The following is a 17558-nucleotide window of genomic DNA, read 5'->3' on the forward strand; positions in this document are numbered from 1 at the left end:
TGAGATGGTTTGGGATGAGTTGGACCGCAGAGTGAAGGAAAAGCAGCCAACAAGAGCTCAGCATTTGTGGGAACTCCTTCAAGACTGTTGGAAAAGCATTCCTCATGAAGCTGGTTGAGAGAATGCAAAGAGTGTGCAAAGCTGTCATCAAAGCAAAGGGTGGCTATTTTGAAGAATATAAAATATAAAATATATTTTGAATTGTTTAACACTTTTTTGGTTACTACATGATTTCATATGTGTTATTTCATAGTTTCGATGTCTTCACTATTATTCTACAATGTAGAAAATAGTAAAAATAAAGAAAAACCATGGAATGAGTAGGTGTGTCCAAACTTTTGACTGGTATTGTATATATATACAGTGGGGAAAAAAGTATTTAGTCAGCCACCAATTGTGCAAGGTCTCCCACTTAAAAAGAGGAGAGAGGCCTGTAATTTTCATCATAGGTACACGTCAACTATGACAGACAAAATGAGAGAAAAAAATCCAGAAAATCACATTGTAGGATTTTTAATGAATTTATTTGCAAATTATGGTGGAAAATAAGTATTTGGTCAATAACAAAAGTTTCTCAATACTTTGTTATATACCCTTTGTTGGCAATGACACAGGTCAAACGTTTTCTGTAAGTCTTCACAAGGTTTTCACACACTGTTTCTGGTATTTTGGCCCATTCCTCCATGCAGATCTCCTCTAGAGCAGTGATGTTTTGGGGCTGTCGCTGGGCAACACAGACTTTCAACTCCCTCCAAAGATTTTCTATGGGGTTGAGATCTGGAGACTGGCTAGGCCACTCCAGGACCTTGAAATGCTTCTTACGAAGCCACTCCTTCGTTGCCCGGGCGGTGTGTTTGGGATCATTGTCATGCTGAAAGACCCAGCCACATTTCATCTTCAATGCCCTTGCTGATGGAAGGAGGTTTTCACTCAAAATCTCACGATACATGGCCCCATTCATTCTTTCCTTTACACGGATCAGTCGTCCTGGTCCCTTTGCAGAAAAACAGCCCCAAAGCATGATGTTTCCACCCCCATGCTTCACAGTAGGTATGGTGTTCTTTGGATGCAACTCAGCATTCTTTGTCCTCCAAACACAAAGAGTTGAGTTTTTACCAAAAAGTTATATTTTGGTTTCATCTGACCATATGACATTCTCCCAATCCTCTTCTGGATCATCCAAATGCACTCTAGCAAACTTCAGACGGGCCTGGACATGTACTGGCTTAAGCAGGGGGACATGTCTGGCACTGCAGGATTTGAGACCCTGGCGGCGTAGTGTGTTACTGATGGTAGGCTTTGTTACTTTGGTCCCGGCTCTCTGCAGGTCATTCACTAGGTCCCCCCGTGTGGTTCTGGGATTTTTGCTCACCGTTCTTGTGATCATTTTGACCCCACGGGGTGAGATCTTGCGTGGAGCCCCAGATCGAGGGAGATTATCAGTGGTCTTGTATGTCTTCCATTTCCTAATAATTGCTCCCACAGTTGATTTCTTCAAACCAAGCTGCTTACCTATTGCAAATTCAGTCTTCCCAGCCTGGTGCAGGTCTACAATTTTGTTTCTGGTGTCCTTTGACAGCTCTTTGGTCTTGGCCATAGTGGAGTTTGGAGTGTGACTGTTTGAGGTTGTGGACAGGTGTCTTTTATACTGATAACAAGTTCAAACAGGTGCCATTAATACAGGTAACGAGTGGAGGACAGAGGTGCCTCTTAAAGAAGAAGTTACAGGTCTGTGAGAGCCAGAAATCTTGCTTGTTTGTAGGTGACCAAATACTTATTTTCCACCATAATTTGCAAATAAATTCATTAAAAATCCTACAATGTGATTTTCTGGATATTTTTTCTCAATTTGTCTGTCATAGTTGACGTGTACCTATGATGAAAATTACAGGCCTCTCTCATCTTTTTAAGTGGGAGAACTTGCACAATTGGTGGCTGACTAAATACTTTTTTCCCCCACTGTATAATAACCATCATATCGAAGTAAACTTCGAGTCACGTGATGACATGGTGTGTGGTTCTCCCACTACGACTCGGGAAACTATGCAGTTTATTAGGCTACAGATGAAATAAATTATGATGAACTTTACAGGGTGGTGAAAGTGCACGGTATGAGCTTGACGCTCCTTTCCAATAAATGTTGAGGGTCTTATTCTGGTGACATGATGATCGATGCTTGACTGCCTTTGACCCAAAAAAATATTCTCGCTCTTATCCATGATAATCTCATGTAGACTAATTTACCGGCAAGAGCCTACCCGCTCTGTATCTGCGAGCGCACGTGCCAAGACCAGAGTAGGCACATTTTCTATTTAATGCAACAGTTTGTGACCAAACTATCGGTAGAGTTGAAAATCCGTTGGGAACATTTGGTAAATGACAACTTAAGCGAAAAAGTACATTTTGTGTGCATTACTTCATCATGCACTGATTTTTATCTGCAACAAGTCAGTTTGGTGTAATCACACCACTGGTGGGAAAATGCACATATTTTCTTTATGCAGATTTTTGAATTTTCGCATTAAAATCTGTTGCCAATTGGATGGAAACCTAGCTAGCAGTTCGAATCTCACTTACGCTTGTCACAATAAAAAATGTATGTGTTTGCATGATTAATGTCTAAGCAAATTAATTTCCATGTGTCCTATCTGTGCTTGGAGTTCAAAACAGTTAACCCAAACTAAGCTAGCAGTGTTATTTAAAGTCTTATTGAAACATTCATTGAACGTTATAAATAACCTTTACATTTCATTCAAAACATTTAGAGAATGTTCTCAGAACGTTATTTAATTACCTTAAAATAATCTAGAATCTCTGTTCTCAGAACATTAATAAAACCTCCCAGGAAAACATTCAGGGAACCATAGTAAAATTCTCAGAACCTCCCTGCAACTTAAAAATGTACATTCCCAGAACAGGCAAAATGTTCACTTTCATTCTCAGAATGTTTATAAAACCAAAAATATATGTTCCCAAAACTTCCAAGGAACCAGATGTGCTAGTTGCGTGTCCTTTTGTGGTACATGATAAAAAGTGAAGTGATAATTTCTAGGGATTTGTTCCAATACTGTTACATAGCATTTTTTTCTCATTCTCTTCTTTCATTCGCCAAATCTTATCTGAAAACAGATGGTCAGTAATTTCAACCGCTTGACCCTGCCACTGTTTGGTGAGCCAGGGGATGGGGAAATGCAACCACTCTCAAAGTCATAGCTATGGATGCAAGGACTGAAAGTATGAAATTGATCGTCATAGCTTTTTAAAGCTATACTTTGTTAGTTTACAAAGACTCAATTGACAACAAAAGAGACGAGGATAGGAAGCCACAGATTGTAGGAATGCAGCCCATGCAGATGACAGGTTACCTTCCCCAGAGGAGAGATGTAGCGCAGGTGTCTCTCCTCATACACTGATTGGTCTTGCGGGTGGGAGGGGCTTAATGCTCTCCAGAAGCTGTCGCCATCAGGGAGAGCCTCTGCAGCGTGGAGTATCACGTAATCTGCGGAAGAGGATGTCACTACTAATGCCTTTCATAAATCCGCCTTTCAAATAGGGCCAGATCGAAAGGTCTTTGCCTCAGAGCAAAGATATCCTCCAAATTAAAGAAATAAAAGGTTAATCAGCAAGTAGAGGTCAGCTTAAGGTAAAGAGCCAATTTCATGTTTCATAGCTTTGTGTGTTGTGATTTTACTCAGCTCTACAAATCACAAGTGTATTTATGCAAACAGCACTTCTGCAAACAGGACTTGGTTCACTTAAAATTTGAAAGCTTTCCCCTGTTGTATTCAGGGAATAAAGGTAGAGCAAACAGGCCAATAAAAGAAAGGGACTAAAGGACAGTTTTGGGGTTAGCTGTGTTTTACTAAACACATTCCCATCAGAAAAATAACAGGTGGAAACTCTACATCTGGACCACATCAGGTGTTTTAAGTAACATAGTTTGGGTTCAATAGTGAGAAGTACCTGACGTTATCAGACTGTTCAGTTGACGAATGATGCTCCGGCAGGAGGGCCTGAATGCAGGCTTGTAGTTCATACACTGGCTGATGAGATCTGCCAGTTCTGTCCACTCTGAGGAGGGCAACTGCTTGTAGGTCTCGTAAAACTGCAGCTTCTGTTAAAAAAACGCAGAGGTTAATTCAACGTAGTGGGTTTATACAAAAAACCTCAACGCTGTGTGAATTTGAGTGGAATTTGACTACATAAAAATGAAATAAAACACGTACAAATTCATCAGATGGGATTAATGTACATTTAGTACTCAGGATGTTGACAAAGCCAAGGAGAAATAACAGTTGGCAATTTCATGTGGGTTTTATAGAGAAAATAAAAAGCTTTTCCTGAAACTCGGGTGATAATAGGTTTCATGAATAAACTATTTTGGCCCTTAACCACAAGGTAAGCCAATATCAGATACTGTACATGGTTGTGTTTGTGGTAGAAAATGGTAGAACTGTACCCTTTCTAGGTCCAGGCCCTGTAGTGGTGCCTTTCCTCCATTGAATATCTCCCATAGCGTGGCACCAAAGCTCCACTTATCACACTCCAGCTCTAGCCTCTCTGGAGCCTCCAGCACTTCTGGAGCTACCCATGGAATCCTGTCTAGCACTACTGTACGCGCACACACGAGCACGAGCACACACACACATACACACACACACACGCACACACACACACACACACACACACACACACACACACACACACACACGCACACACAGTAGATAAAGAACATAAACAGTTAAAGCATTAGGTTCTTAAATAAATAAAATCACTTTTTGGAGGCCAATTCCAATGCATGTACAATTTCTGTATTACAGTATGACTGTTTACCATCTCTGCCCAACATTGCCACGTTGATGCCCGGGTCACTCAGCTTGATGAAAGGAGAGCTACCTTGGGATGCGTCTCCCTCTCTGGCCAGGAGCAGATTTTTGGCACAAATATTTCCGTGAATAATGTTCTTCTCTTCCTATTTGATGAAGGAACAAAAATTGTAACACTTTATTTTAATAGATTTCAACAACCAATGAGCAAACAGTAGCAGTTTAACTAGTGTAAACACTAGTATTGACACTTAAAGGAAAGATTGCAAGATATACAGTATATTCCACAAATCTAACAACGTAGATTGATTATATTCCAACTAAATGGTCTTTATGCCAAAGCTGATTAAAAAATATATACAGTACCAGTCAAAGGTTTGGACACACCTACTCATTTAAAGGATTTTCTTTATTTTTACTATTTTCTACATTGTAGAATAATAGTGAAGACATCACAACTATGAAATAACACATATTTGAATCATGTAGTAACCCAAAAAGTGTTAAACAAATCAAAATATATTTGAGATTTGAGATTCCTCAAAGTAGCCTTGATGACAGCTTTGCACACTCTTGGCATTCTCTCAACCAGCTTCACCTGGAATGCTTTTCCAACAGTCTTGAAGGAGTTCCCACATATGCTGAGCACTTGTTGGCTGCTTTTCCTTCACTCTGCGGTCCAACTCATCCCAAACCATCTCAATTGGGTTGAGGTCGGGTGATTGTGGAGGCCAGGTCATCTGATGCAGCACTCCATCACTCTCCTTCTTGGTCAAATAGCCCTTACACAGCCTGGAGGTGTGTTGGGTCATTGTCCTGTTGAAAAACAAATGATAGCCCCACTAAGCGCAAACCAGATGGGATGGCGTATCGCTGCAGAATGCTGTGGTAGCCATGCTGGTTAAGTGTGCCTTGAATTCTAAATAAATCACTGACAGTGTCACCAACAAAGCACCCCCACACCATAAACCTCCTCCTCCATGCTTCACGGTGGGAACCACACATGCAGAAATCATCTGTTCACCTACTCTGCGTCTCACAAAGACACGGCGGTTGGAACAAAATATCTCACATTTGGACTCATCAGACCAAAGGACAGATTTCCACCGGTCTAATGTCCATTTCTTGTGTTTCTTGGCCCAAGCAAGTCTCCTCTTCTTATTGGTGTCCTTTAGTAGTGGTTTCTTTGCAGCAATTCGACCATGAAGCCCTGATTCACGCAGTCTCCTCTGAACAGTTGATGTGTTTGTTACTTGAACTCTGTGAAGCATTTATTTGGGCTGCAATTTCTGAGGCTGGTAACTCTAATGAACTTATCCTCTGCAGCAGAGGTAACTCTGGGTCTTCCTTTCCTGTGAAAGTCCTCAGTTTCATCATAGCGCTTTATGGTTTTTGCAACTGCACTTGAAGAAACTTTCAAAGTTCTTGACATTTTCCGGATTTCCTGGACTGTCGTTTCTCTTTGCTTATTTTAGCTGTTCTTGCCATAATATCGACTTGGTCTTTTCACAAATAGGGCTATCTTCTGGATACCACTACTACGTCACAATACAACTGATTGGCTCACACGCATTAAGAAGGAAAGAAATTCCACAAATTAACTTTTAACAAGGCACACCTGTTAATTGAAATGCATTCCAGGTGACTACCTCATGAAGCTCGTTGAGAGAATGCCAAGTGTGCAAAGCTGTCGTACTGGTACTGTATATATATTGTATATTATACACTTCTATTTTTGCCATTTGAATTACATTTATCAAAAACTCATATAGACTCTTAGAAAAAAGTTTGTGTTAGCCATTATACCTGGATTTACTGTTACTGTCAGTAGCTGAGTGTAGATGCGGTGAGGAATCAAGCGCAGGAAACACGGGCGTTCGTCAACAGACTTTAGTCACAAAAATAACAGCACCAAACAGGCGAACAGCCAACCCAACCGGGAGGCAAAATACAAAGTACGCACAACACACACAGTGTGTAAAAATGACGATAGCGCACACAGTGCGGACTCTCGGAAAAACAACAATCCTGAGAGTAATATCAAAGAGCAACAGCTTGACAAATAAACAATACCACATAACACCTGCCCCCACACACGAAAACTAAATAGGCAACCAAATCAAACACTAACAAGGGACAGGTGTACAAACAGACAAAACCAAACAAACATGAAACATCGAACGGTGGCAGCTAGTACTCCGGGGACGACGACCGCCGAAGCCTGCCCGAACAAGGAGGAGGAGCAGCCTCGGCCGAAACCGTGACAGTACCCCCCCCTTGACGCGCGGCTCCAGCCGTGCGCCGATCCCGGCCTCAGGGACGACCAGGACGACGCGGAGCAGGGCGCGTAGGATGACCCCGATGGAACTCGGTCAGCAGGGACAGGTCTAATATGTCCCTCCTCGGCACCCAGCACCGCTCCTCCGGGCCGTACCCCTCCCACTCCACGAGATATTGGAGACCCCCCATCCGGCGTCTCGAATCAAGGATGGACCTCACAGTGTACGCCGGAGCCCCCTCGATGTCCAACAGGGGCGGAGGAGTCTCTTCTATCTCATAGTCCTGGAGTGGACCAGCTACCACCGGCCTGAGGAGAGACACATGGAACGAGGGGTTAATATTCCTGTAATCAATAGGCAGTTCTAACCTGTAACACACCTCGTTCAACCTCCTCAGGACTTTGAATGGCCCCACAAACCACCGACCCAGCTTCCGGCAGGGCAGGCGGAGGGGCAGATTTCTGGTCGAGAGCCATACTCGATCTCCAGGTGCGTATACAGGCCCCTCACTGCGGTGGAGATCGGCGCTCGTCTTATGCCGACGGATGGCCCGCTGCAGATTAACGTGGGCAGCGTTCCATGTCTCTTCCGAGCACCGCACCCACTCATCCACCGCAGGGGCCTCGATCTGGCTCTCGTGCCAAGGTGCCAGAACCGGCTGGTACCCTAACACACACTGGAAAGGGGTTAGTTGGGTGGAGGAGTGGCGGAGAGAGTTCTGCGCCATCTCGGCCCACGGAACGTATCTCGCCCACTCCTCCGGCCGGCCCTGGCAATAAGACCTCAGAAACCTACCCACATCCTGGTTGACACGTTCAACCTGCCCATTACTCTCCGGGTGGTAACCCGAGGTAAGGCTCACCGAAACCCCCAACCGTTCCATAAACGCTCTCCACACTCTGGAGGTGAACTGGGGGCCTCGATCAGACAATATATCCTCGGGTACCCCGTAATGCCGGAAGACATGGGTAAACAGAGCCTCAGCGGTCTGTAGGGCAGTAGGGAGACCCGGCATGGGAAGGAGACGACAGGCCTTCGAGAACCGATCCACAACGACCAGGATGGTAGTATTCCCCTGTGAGGGGGGAAGGTCTGTAACAAAGTCCACTGAGAGGTGGGACCAGGGTCGTTGTGGAACGGGCAGGGGTTGTAGCTTACCCCTGGGCAAATGTCTGGGCGCCTTACACTGGGCACACACCGAACAGGAGGAGACATAAACCCTCACATCCCTGGCTAACGTTGGCCACCAGTACTTAGTGCTAAGGCAGTGAACTGTCCGGCCCGATACCTGGATGTCCAGAGGAGGGGGACGTATGAGCCCAATAAATGAGGCGATCGCGTACCTCGAGCGGAACGTACGTCCGACCCACTGGACACTGTGGAGGACTTGGGTCGGTGCGTAACGCCCGCTCGATCTCTGCATCGACCTCCCATACCACCGGTGCCACCAGACAAGACTTTGGTAGTATGGGAGTGGGCTCAACGGACCTCTCCTCCGTGTCATACCGCCGAGACAGGGCATCTGCCTTCCCGTTCTGGGACCCAGGGATGTAAGTGATTTTAAACACAAACCGGGCTAGAAACATAGTCCAGCGGGCCTGGCGAGGATTCAGTCTCCTAGCTGCCCGGATGTATTCCAGGTTACGGTGGTCAGTCAAAATGAGGAAAGGGTGTTGAGCCCCCTCAAGCCAATGCCTCCACACCTTTAGGGCCTGTACCACGGCTAACAGCTCCCTGTCCCCTACGTCATAATTCCGCTCCGCCGGACGGAGTTTCTTAGAATAAAAAGCACAGGGGCGGAGTTTAGGTGGTGTGCCAGACCGTTGTGAGAGGACGGCCCCAATACCGGCCTCGGACGCGTCTACCTCTACCTGGAATGGTAAAGCGGGATCCGGATGCGCCAACACCGGCGCCGAGGTAAACAGGTCCTTCAGTCTCCCAAAAGCCCTGTCCGCCTCAGCTGACCGCCGCAAGCGCACCGGACTCCCCTTCAACAGAGACGTTATGGGAGCTGCCACCTGTCCAAAACCCCGGATAAACCTCCGGTAGTAATTAGCAAAACCCAAGAACTGTTGCACCTCTTTCACAGTGGTTGGGGTTTGCCAATTACGCACAGCTGACACCCGGTCAACCTCCATCTTCACCCCTGACGCAGACAACTGATAACCCAAAAAGGAGACCGACTTCTGAAAGAACAGACATTTCTCTGCCTTGACATATAGGTCATGCTCCAACAGCCTCCTCAACACTCGGCGCACCAGGGCTACATGCTCTGCTCGGGTAGAACTGTACACCAGAATATCGTCGATGTACACGACTACTCCCTGCCCCTGCATGTCCCGGAAAATCTAATCGACGAAGGATTGGAAGACTGAGGGAGCATTCGTTAACCCATATGGCATGACGAGATACTCGTAATGACCGGAGGTCGTGCTAAACGCTGTCTTCCATTCATCGCCCTCTCTAATGCGCACCAAGTTATATGCGCTCCTGAGATCCAATTTTGTGAAGAACTGAGCACCGTGTAATGATTCCGTCATAGTCGCAATCAGAGGAAGTGGATAGCTGTACTTCACCGTAATCTGATTGAGACCGCGGTAATCAATACACGGGCGCAGACCTCCATCCTTTTCTTCACAAAAAAGAAGCTTGAGGAAGCGGGTGAAGTGGAGGCCCATATGTATCCCTGTCTCAGAGACTCGGCGATGTAAGTTTCCATCGCCTTCCTCTCCTCTTGAGACAAGGGATACACATGGCTCCGCGGGAGGGCTGCTCCTAACTGGAGATCTATCGCACAATCCCCCTGTCTATGAGGCGGCAGCTGCGCCGCCCTAGTCTTACTAAACACCAGTGTCAAATCCTCATACACGGGGGAATGTGCAGTGCAGGCATTAGATTCGGACTTTCCACCGAGGGTCGCCCCTATGGAAACACCCAGACACAGCCCCTCACACTGAGCAGACCACCCTTTAAGAGCTTTCTCTCGCCACGAAATAGTAGGATCATGGGTAATCAACCAGGGAAGCCCCAGCACCACCGGATACGCAGGAGAGTCAATCAGATAGAGCTGAATCGTCTCCTCATGACCCCCCTGCGTCTCCATCTTAAGGGGCGCTGTGACCTCCCTAATCAACCCAGATCCTAACGGACAGCTATCTAGGGCATGTACAGGGAAAGGCTTATCAACGGGAAGGAGAGGAATCCCTAATTCTACACAGAACTGCCGATCTACAAAGTTCCCAGCTGCGCCTGAATCGACTAGCGCCTTATGCTGGGAACGAGGTGCTACCTGTGGAAAACAAACAGGCAAGGTTATGTGAACGACAGAAAGCTCTGGGTAAGTAGGGCGCCTACTCACCTGGGAGGACTCCCCAATGCGTGGCCTGCCTTCACCTCCACCGGGGGACCTTCCCCAACACCTAGCCGCGGTGTGCCCTCCACGGCCACAGTTGGTGCAGGGGACGGCCCCCCTCGGGTTCCTACTCCTCCTTTCTCTAGCGCCAGCACCTCCGAGCTCCATAGGGCTCGGCTCGGAGGTGCTGGAGGGTGAAATGGGCGACCCCCACCCGGGACGCCCACGGGTGGCGAGCAGGGTGTCCAACCGAATGGCCATGTCGACTAGTTGGTCAAACGTCAACATGGTATCCCTGCACGCCAACTCTCTTTGGACGTCCTCCCGGAGGCTACAACGGAAGTGGTCTATGAGGGCCCGCTCATTCCACCCTGCATCTGCCGCTAGAGTCCGGAACTCCAGGGCAAAATCCTGTGCGCTCCTCATCCCCTGTCGGAGGAAGAACAGACGCTCCCCCGCCGCCTTCCCTTCTGGTGGATGGTCGAACACGGCCCGGAAGCGGCGGGAGAACTCCGCATAAGTGATGGTAGCGGCGTCCATTCTCCTCCATTCGGCGTTGGCCCACTCCAACGCCTTGCCGGTGAGACAGGAGATGAGGGTGGAGACGCTCTCGTGTCCCGAGGGCGCCGGGTGTATGGTGGCGAGGTAGAGCTCCACCTGTAGCAGGAAACCTTGACACCCGGCAGCGGAGCCGTCGTACGCCCTCGGGAGCGAGAGCCGAATCCCACTGGGTTCCGGAATGTGGACAGGAGGACTGACCGATGGGGATGGTCCGGTAGGTGGGGGCGTGGGTACCCCGCTGCTTTCCCATCGGTGGAGAGTGTTCATCACCCGATCCAAGGCGTGCCCGATCTGGTTAATCCGGTCCTCCTGTCCACGAAGACGGTCCTCCATGACCTCTGTCGGCGCGGGTGATCCTGCTGACTCCATGGTGAGATGTGGTATTCTGTCAGTAGCTGAGTGTAGATGCGGTGAGGAATCAAGCGCAGGAAACACGGGCGTTCGTCAACAGACTTTAGTCACAAAAATAACAGCACCAAACAGGCGAACAGCCAACCCAACCGGGAGGCAAAATACAAAGTACGCACAACACACACAGTGCGTAAAAATTACGATAGCGCACACAGTGCGGACTCTCGGAAAAACAACAATCCTGAGAGTAATATCAAAGAGCAACAGCTTGACAAATAAACAATACCACATAACACCTGCCCCCACACACGAAAACTAAATAGGCAACCAAATCAAACACTAACAAGGGACAGGTGTACAAACAGACAAAACCAAACAAACATGAAACATCGAACGGTGGCAGCTAGTACTCCGGGGACGACGACCGCCGAAGCCTGCCCGAACAAGGAGGAGGAGCAGCCTCGGCCGAAACCGTGACAGTTACTGCTGCTAATAACATTAGTAACGTTAGCACTCTGGTTAGCATGAGGCTAGCTATAGTTACCATCGGCCAACAACAGAGTTTTAGCCAGTTTGGTTATAAATTTAGATGTTCAATGTCTACTATGATGGTAAAGGTTTATCTTGATTTTGTGTAAGTATGAGAAATGCTGATGTGCTGAACTGCTACTAAGTGATGTGTTTCAAGGCTGCTAGTGGTTAGCTAGTAGGGGTAAGCCAGCAGGGGTGTAAAAGTGGCTATTCTAAAAGCTTTTATTTTTTGCTGATACAGAATAAAGAAATAACAGGATATGGTCAGATGATAAGTTGGCTTTATTCAGAGTGCCAAAATATATTTTTTTAAACAATGAGGACTTGGTATGATGTGGGTCTTTACTGTCTTATGTGGACAATGGCTTCACTCCTGCTGTGTTTGAAACTCAGCCTCCTATATAGAAAAAGAGTGACATGCACACTTTTTCATTAGCTATACACTCTGGAATGGATGTTGCCCAGATGCAATGAGTCAGTATAATTTGTTGTTGATTAAGCATTAATTAAGGATGTACTGAGCATTGATTCAGTGTTTTCAACCAACCAGGCATCTGTCGTCCTGCCGGGTAACAGTAACCACCCTGCTGTCCTGGGGAACCTGCTCATGGCACGCCCTCTTGATGCTGATATCGATGATCTCTGGGAAGTCACAGAACGTCTGCCACTCCTGAAACAGAACATTACACAGTACATGTTTTGTGGTCAGTCAAAGTAGATACGGCGTGACAATCATCATGACCCACAGTAGTGACTTTGCACTTTGTCTCACCAGGACATCGGCAGGGCAGTGACATCCATTGATCTGTATGCCGCTCTCCCCGGCAACCCGCAGAAGGCTGAATGTCGGTTCCTTCTGCTGCAGCTGGGAGCCGGGGTGGTTCACCTGAAAGGTCTCAGTGCCGTGGGAAGGCTCCACCCCTGCCAGCTCCATCAGGTACTTCAGCTTCAGGCTGAGTTCTCCCACCAAGCAGCAGCCCAGCTTCTTCAGGAACCGTTTCAGAGTGTTGCGAATTCTGTAACGCGCCAGTCGGCTCAGTTGCTGGATCTCCTGCCGATGTGTCTCGGGAAGGCATGACTTGTAACTGAAAGTACAGGTCATTGATTTATTGTGTACAGCCAAATAAGGAACCAAGAAACCCGTTTACGTTGACACAAAGAAATTGACACATTTTCATACCCTCTTTTCGGTATTTATACCTGACTGTCTTGCAGACCTCCCTTACGCTCTGGTTGCGTTCCTTTGCCAGTCGGCATAGGTCGAGCACTGCCAAACCAAGACACTCTTCCTGGTAGCTCAACGGAGGTGAGACCCCCGCTTGGCAAGCCACAAAGTCACTTCGGGACTACAGGTCACAAGAAATTATGACTACACACGGAATACAGGAAATAGTCATACTTAAATGTACAGGCATGTGTTCTGCCCTAATCATTCACCACAGTTGGCCCTATGTAGGGTTGGAAAAGCACAATTGTGTGATACTGTAATTTCAATCAATCAATCAAATGTATTTATAAAGCCCTTTTTACATCAGCAGATGTCACAAAGTTCTACACAGAAAACCCCCAAACAGCAAGCAATGCAGACTTATTATTATTATTATTTATTGGCAAATGTTATCATCCAAATACATACTGCATATCTTAATGTGAGTTTTGGCTTATTGCAAAGGTTGGAAGTGTTTTCTATGTACCTGGGCAAAGAGATAATCAATGACACAGTAGTCAAGCACTGAACTGATTCTGCCTCTTGTCAGACTGTAGCGGTATGATGTTTTTGACCCCTGTCCAAACCAGTTGGCAAAGAAAAACCTTTTTAACAACAGGGAAAAAAATATATATATATATTAAATCCATGAGTCATTCAGTTCACATTCCTAGCCAATAAAATCCCTTTGTATGAGAAAACATTATGGTGTTGCACTACACATGACAGACTAAGACCAAATAAAGTGCAACATAACAGTTAATGAGGCAGAAAATGTATATCCAGTCAAATGTTTTCTTTTCTTAAAAAGCAATAGATCCTACACAAAAATCGATCAAGATTTTTTTTAACTCACCTGACTCTGTAGTGAACGCTAATGCTTTCATCAGTGTTGAAAACATGTGTTGGGGGGTAAAAGTAGGTGAGATCATTAAACGTCAAAGCAAATAGGCTGTGGTACACTGGTAGGATTCCTAAGGATAAATAAACGTCATTGTGAGAAATGTTTTTTGCAGGTTTGAACATCCATGTCAATACGCTACTGCAATAAATCAAAGTCTTAATGATAGCAAGGTTCTGAAGAAGGATACACAATGCTCCAATAAATAACCTATAATTCCACAAGAAATGGGTATGCACACTCAAAAGGTGGTGTAGTCAAGGAAATTTTCCAAATTCTTCCCTTAAAGGGGCAATCTGGGATTCAAACAAAAACTAAGTGGTTTTTACCCAGCTTTTTTGGTAAACAGCTGAAGGCGGTTTCTTTCACACCATAATATGATTACTCCTCACACTGTTACAGTATGCTCTTCAACAATGTTAAATACAGAAATTACAACCATTTTCATATAGAAAAACATTTCTTACCACATTTTTTTGCTGCCAGTACACAGACGCTTTCAGCAGAGATGTGGCCAGACGATATGTTGAACGTTGTCCCCGCCTTTGTTGCAGGGAGGAAGTAGAGATGGACTTGTAAACCAGAGCCAGAACCGGATCTTTGGCTGCCCCCTCTCTCCCTATCCACTAGAGGTACTGTCTCCTCCTCAGTGAGATCCATGGGCAAACCTACTCCTGGGAAAAAAATTACCATTTGAGTATGATATTACCAACCAGAATACAATGTATTAGGACAGCATCATGTGCCCTTGGAAGTTATGTCAGACAGCACTGACGCAGTGCAAAAGTATTACTTGCAAAGAAACTGGAAAGTGCGGTAAGCGGAAGGATAGTGAGGCGCTAGATCTTACAAGAAGAGGACGACATCACAACTCTTGTTGTATAATTCATTCTGCAGTCAACACCACTGAAACCAGAAGGGAAAATCAAATGTTATTAAAAACTAGGTGTTTCCAAACAGAGGGACTAACCCATGGGAATCTACACAATACATTTTATTGAGCCTATTTCAACTAGACCAGGTTGAGGCATTTTGGATCACAATAGTGAAAATATATACCATGTTGAGAACAACACTCATTTGAACAAACCTAAAATTCCAACACTCTTTTCAGTCTTAAGACTCAAGCATTTCATCACATAGCCTCAATCACTTAATCAGTGTTATCTTGACACTTGACACTATCTATGTCAGCTTGACAGAAATAAGCAGTAAAAGACATCAATTGAAGTTCAATCTTGACCACTAAATCCACAGAGTAGCATATATACGTACACCATTACCTCAAAATATGATGGGCAGCAAGGTGTCTTCTTTCTGATCAGGCAACCATGTCTTCGATGTCTCTTGTTGATAAGGTTTTGCTTGTATGTTTCATGGTGGCGGGAGGGAGATGGTAATATGGTTTCCTGTTTTAGACAGAGCAATACATCATTTCCCTACAACATTTTTAATCGCAATTTGTATCTTCAACATGTTTTTACTTATTTTTACCTCACCCTGTTCTAGTTGGTGGAAGAGACATAACAATAAATAATATACAATGACATCTGTCAATACCATTTCCTCTGTGGTGAAAAGGAATTTAAGACATGAAAGCATGATGATAATAATTGTGTGTAAATGTTTTACAATAGTATATGAGAAATTATTTTGCCTTTTTCACATGTAGCAGATATAGACTGAACATGTGTAAAAGGACTTGAACATGAGTTGGAAGGTTATTAAACTGTGACCTGTTCAAGACTAAATGAAAGCTCTTTGAAGCTGTACTGTGATTTCCTCTTTCACTGAGAAGCAGTGGGTTCTTGTAGTTTCCTGTAGTGAACCAAACGTGCAGTTATGAATATAACTACTGTTCCCTGAAGGAGGGAACGAAGTTGAACATACTATGGTGAGTCAACAACCAATCCTATTCACCTGAAGCAAACTGAAATCACGCCCAACGGGCTAATGGATACTGAGCCTACCCTCGGAAGCCATGCCTTCCGGGCTATAATACCAGGGTTCGCATCCATTTCCTCAATTCAGTTCCGCTCTTCAGCGAGCCTAAACCCCCTGACGGCGCGGGCCCAAATATGTTATACCTCGTTCCCTCCTTCAGGGAACAGTAGTTATATTCATAACTGTTCGTTCCCTTTCAGTTGGTCACTCTGTATAACATACTATGGGGTCATACAATCACGCCCCAAGCTGGCTCAGACGGTACCAAACTAGGAAGCCCATGGCAGCCCAAGCACACACAGGTTCCAACGGCTCCAAAAAGGGGTTACAGATGCCACCTTTTTCTCTAATACTTCCCTGAGAAGCCTGAACTGTCAGAGCCTCATGAGGCCTGAACTGTCAGAGCCCCCTATAGGGAACCAGAACCTGCTGCAACTTGGCTATGCGCACTGACACGCTGCCACTGCAGCCCAAGTCCATCTACCCCACGGTCGAGGAAGATTGGTGTCAAGTTCAAACAAAGTGAGCTGGACGCCAGTTCGAATTCTGGAGGTGAAATGGAAGAGGTAGAAGGTGTTGTGAGGAGCTCAAAGCAAGAGCCTTGCATTGATGGACATGGTTATAAAGATAGGTTTGGTCCAGTGGGAGAGAGATTTTTGAAGAGGGTGGAACCAGGCCTTTTGGCTGATCCATGGGTGGTTTTAGTTTGGGTGGAAAAGATGGTGGGTGCTGTTGAGTCGGTGAAGGTAACCTGAAATGGACTTGTGATGTTTGTTTGTGGTTCTTCAGATCAGTAGGAGCAGGTGCGCCGTGCGACACAACTTGGGGAAAGACCTGTATCTTGCTTTGCGCTTTAAGTTCAGCACGCCATTGAAGGGAGTGATTTCTGGGGTAGCGTTAAGTGTGGAGGTGGAGCAATTGAAGTTGAAGATTCCTGGTGTTTGTGATGCCCGTCATTTGGTGCGACGCAGATCCGGTGGGAAGCGTGGTGAAACAGAGGTGACACAGTCTGTTCTTCTGAGCTTTGATTCAGAGTCTTTACCTAACAAAGTAATGTTAGGATGTATGCGTTATGCTGTTACAGCTTTTGTGCCGAATACACTGCAGTGTTATAGGTGTCACGTTTATAGTCATGTCGCAGCAGTGTGTAGGAGGGAGATTCCAAAATGTGGGAAGTGTGCAGGAGGACATGGGACAGAGGAATGTGCAGTTTGGGTGGAAAAAGCTGTGTGTCAACTGTAGGGGTGCCCATGTTGCTGGGGATCGGAGGTCCGGTGCGAGAGAGGCAGGTTGAGGTGGCCAGGGTCAGAGGTGTCGTATGCTGAGACAGTAAAGAAAGTAGAGGAGGGTGGATCAAGGGTGAGGAATTCTGAGAGGATCGCTGTGAATAGTAGATCTGTGCCAGAACAGAGGGATAGGCCAATGAGTGATACACTACATGACTAAAAGTATGTGGACACCTGCCCGTCGAACATCTCATTCCAAAATCATGGGCTTAATATGGAGATGGTCCCCCCTTTGCCTCTATAACAGCCTCCACTCTTCTGGGAAGGCTTTCCACTAGATGTTGGAACATTGCTGCGGGGACTTGCTTCCTTTCAGCCAC

The 17558-nt window shown here is 46.0% G+C and overlaps 1 protein-coding gene and 1 long non-coding RNA gene across 2 annotated transcripts in view; both read right to left on the minus strand.

The window, feature by feature from the left end:
• Nucleotides 1-13315, minus strand: part of LOC121532920 (tyrosine-protein kinase JAK2-like) — a 29263-nt gene extending 15948 nt beyond the window's left edge. The window contains exons 1-8 of the mRNA XM_041838711.1: nt 13310-13315; nt 13101-13246; nt 12673-12985; nt 12448-12570; nt 4834-4972; nt 4460-4611; nt 3964-4114; nt 3366-3499 (exon numbers count right to left, since the gene is read on the minus strand). Of these exons, the coding sequence (XP_041694645.1) occupies nt 3366-3499; nt 3964-4114; nt 4460-4611; nt 4834-4972; nt 12448-12570; nt 12673-12985; nt 13101-13246; nt 13310-13315 (1164 nt within the window). The remainder of the gene's footprint in view (nt 1-3365; nt 3500-3963; nt 4115-4459; nt 4612-4833; nt 4973-12447; nt 12571-12672; nt 12986-13100; nt 13247-13309) is intronic.
• A 234-nt stretch (nt 13316-13549) lies between these two features.
• Nucleotides 13550-15372, minus strand: LOC121532739. Its single transcript, XR_005994378.1, has 5 exons — nt 15292-15372; nt 14859-14914; nt 14476-14682; nt 13964-14081; nt 13550-13712 (listed from the first exon to the last, which is right to left on the minus strand). It is a non-coding gene; the product is annotated as an uncharacterized LOC121532739 (long non-coding RNA).
• Between the last annotated feature and the right edge of the window lie 2186 nt (nt 15373-17558).

This window comes from Coregonus clupeaformis, chromosome 20 (genome assembly GCF_020615455.1).
Source record: "Coregonus clupeaformis isolate EN_2021a chromosome 20, ASM2061545v1, whole genome shotgun sequence".
NCBI classification, from domain to species: Eukaryota; Metazoa; Chordata; class Actinopteri; order Salmoniformes; family Salmonidae; genus Coregonus; species Coregonus clupeaformis.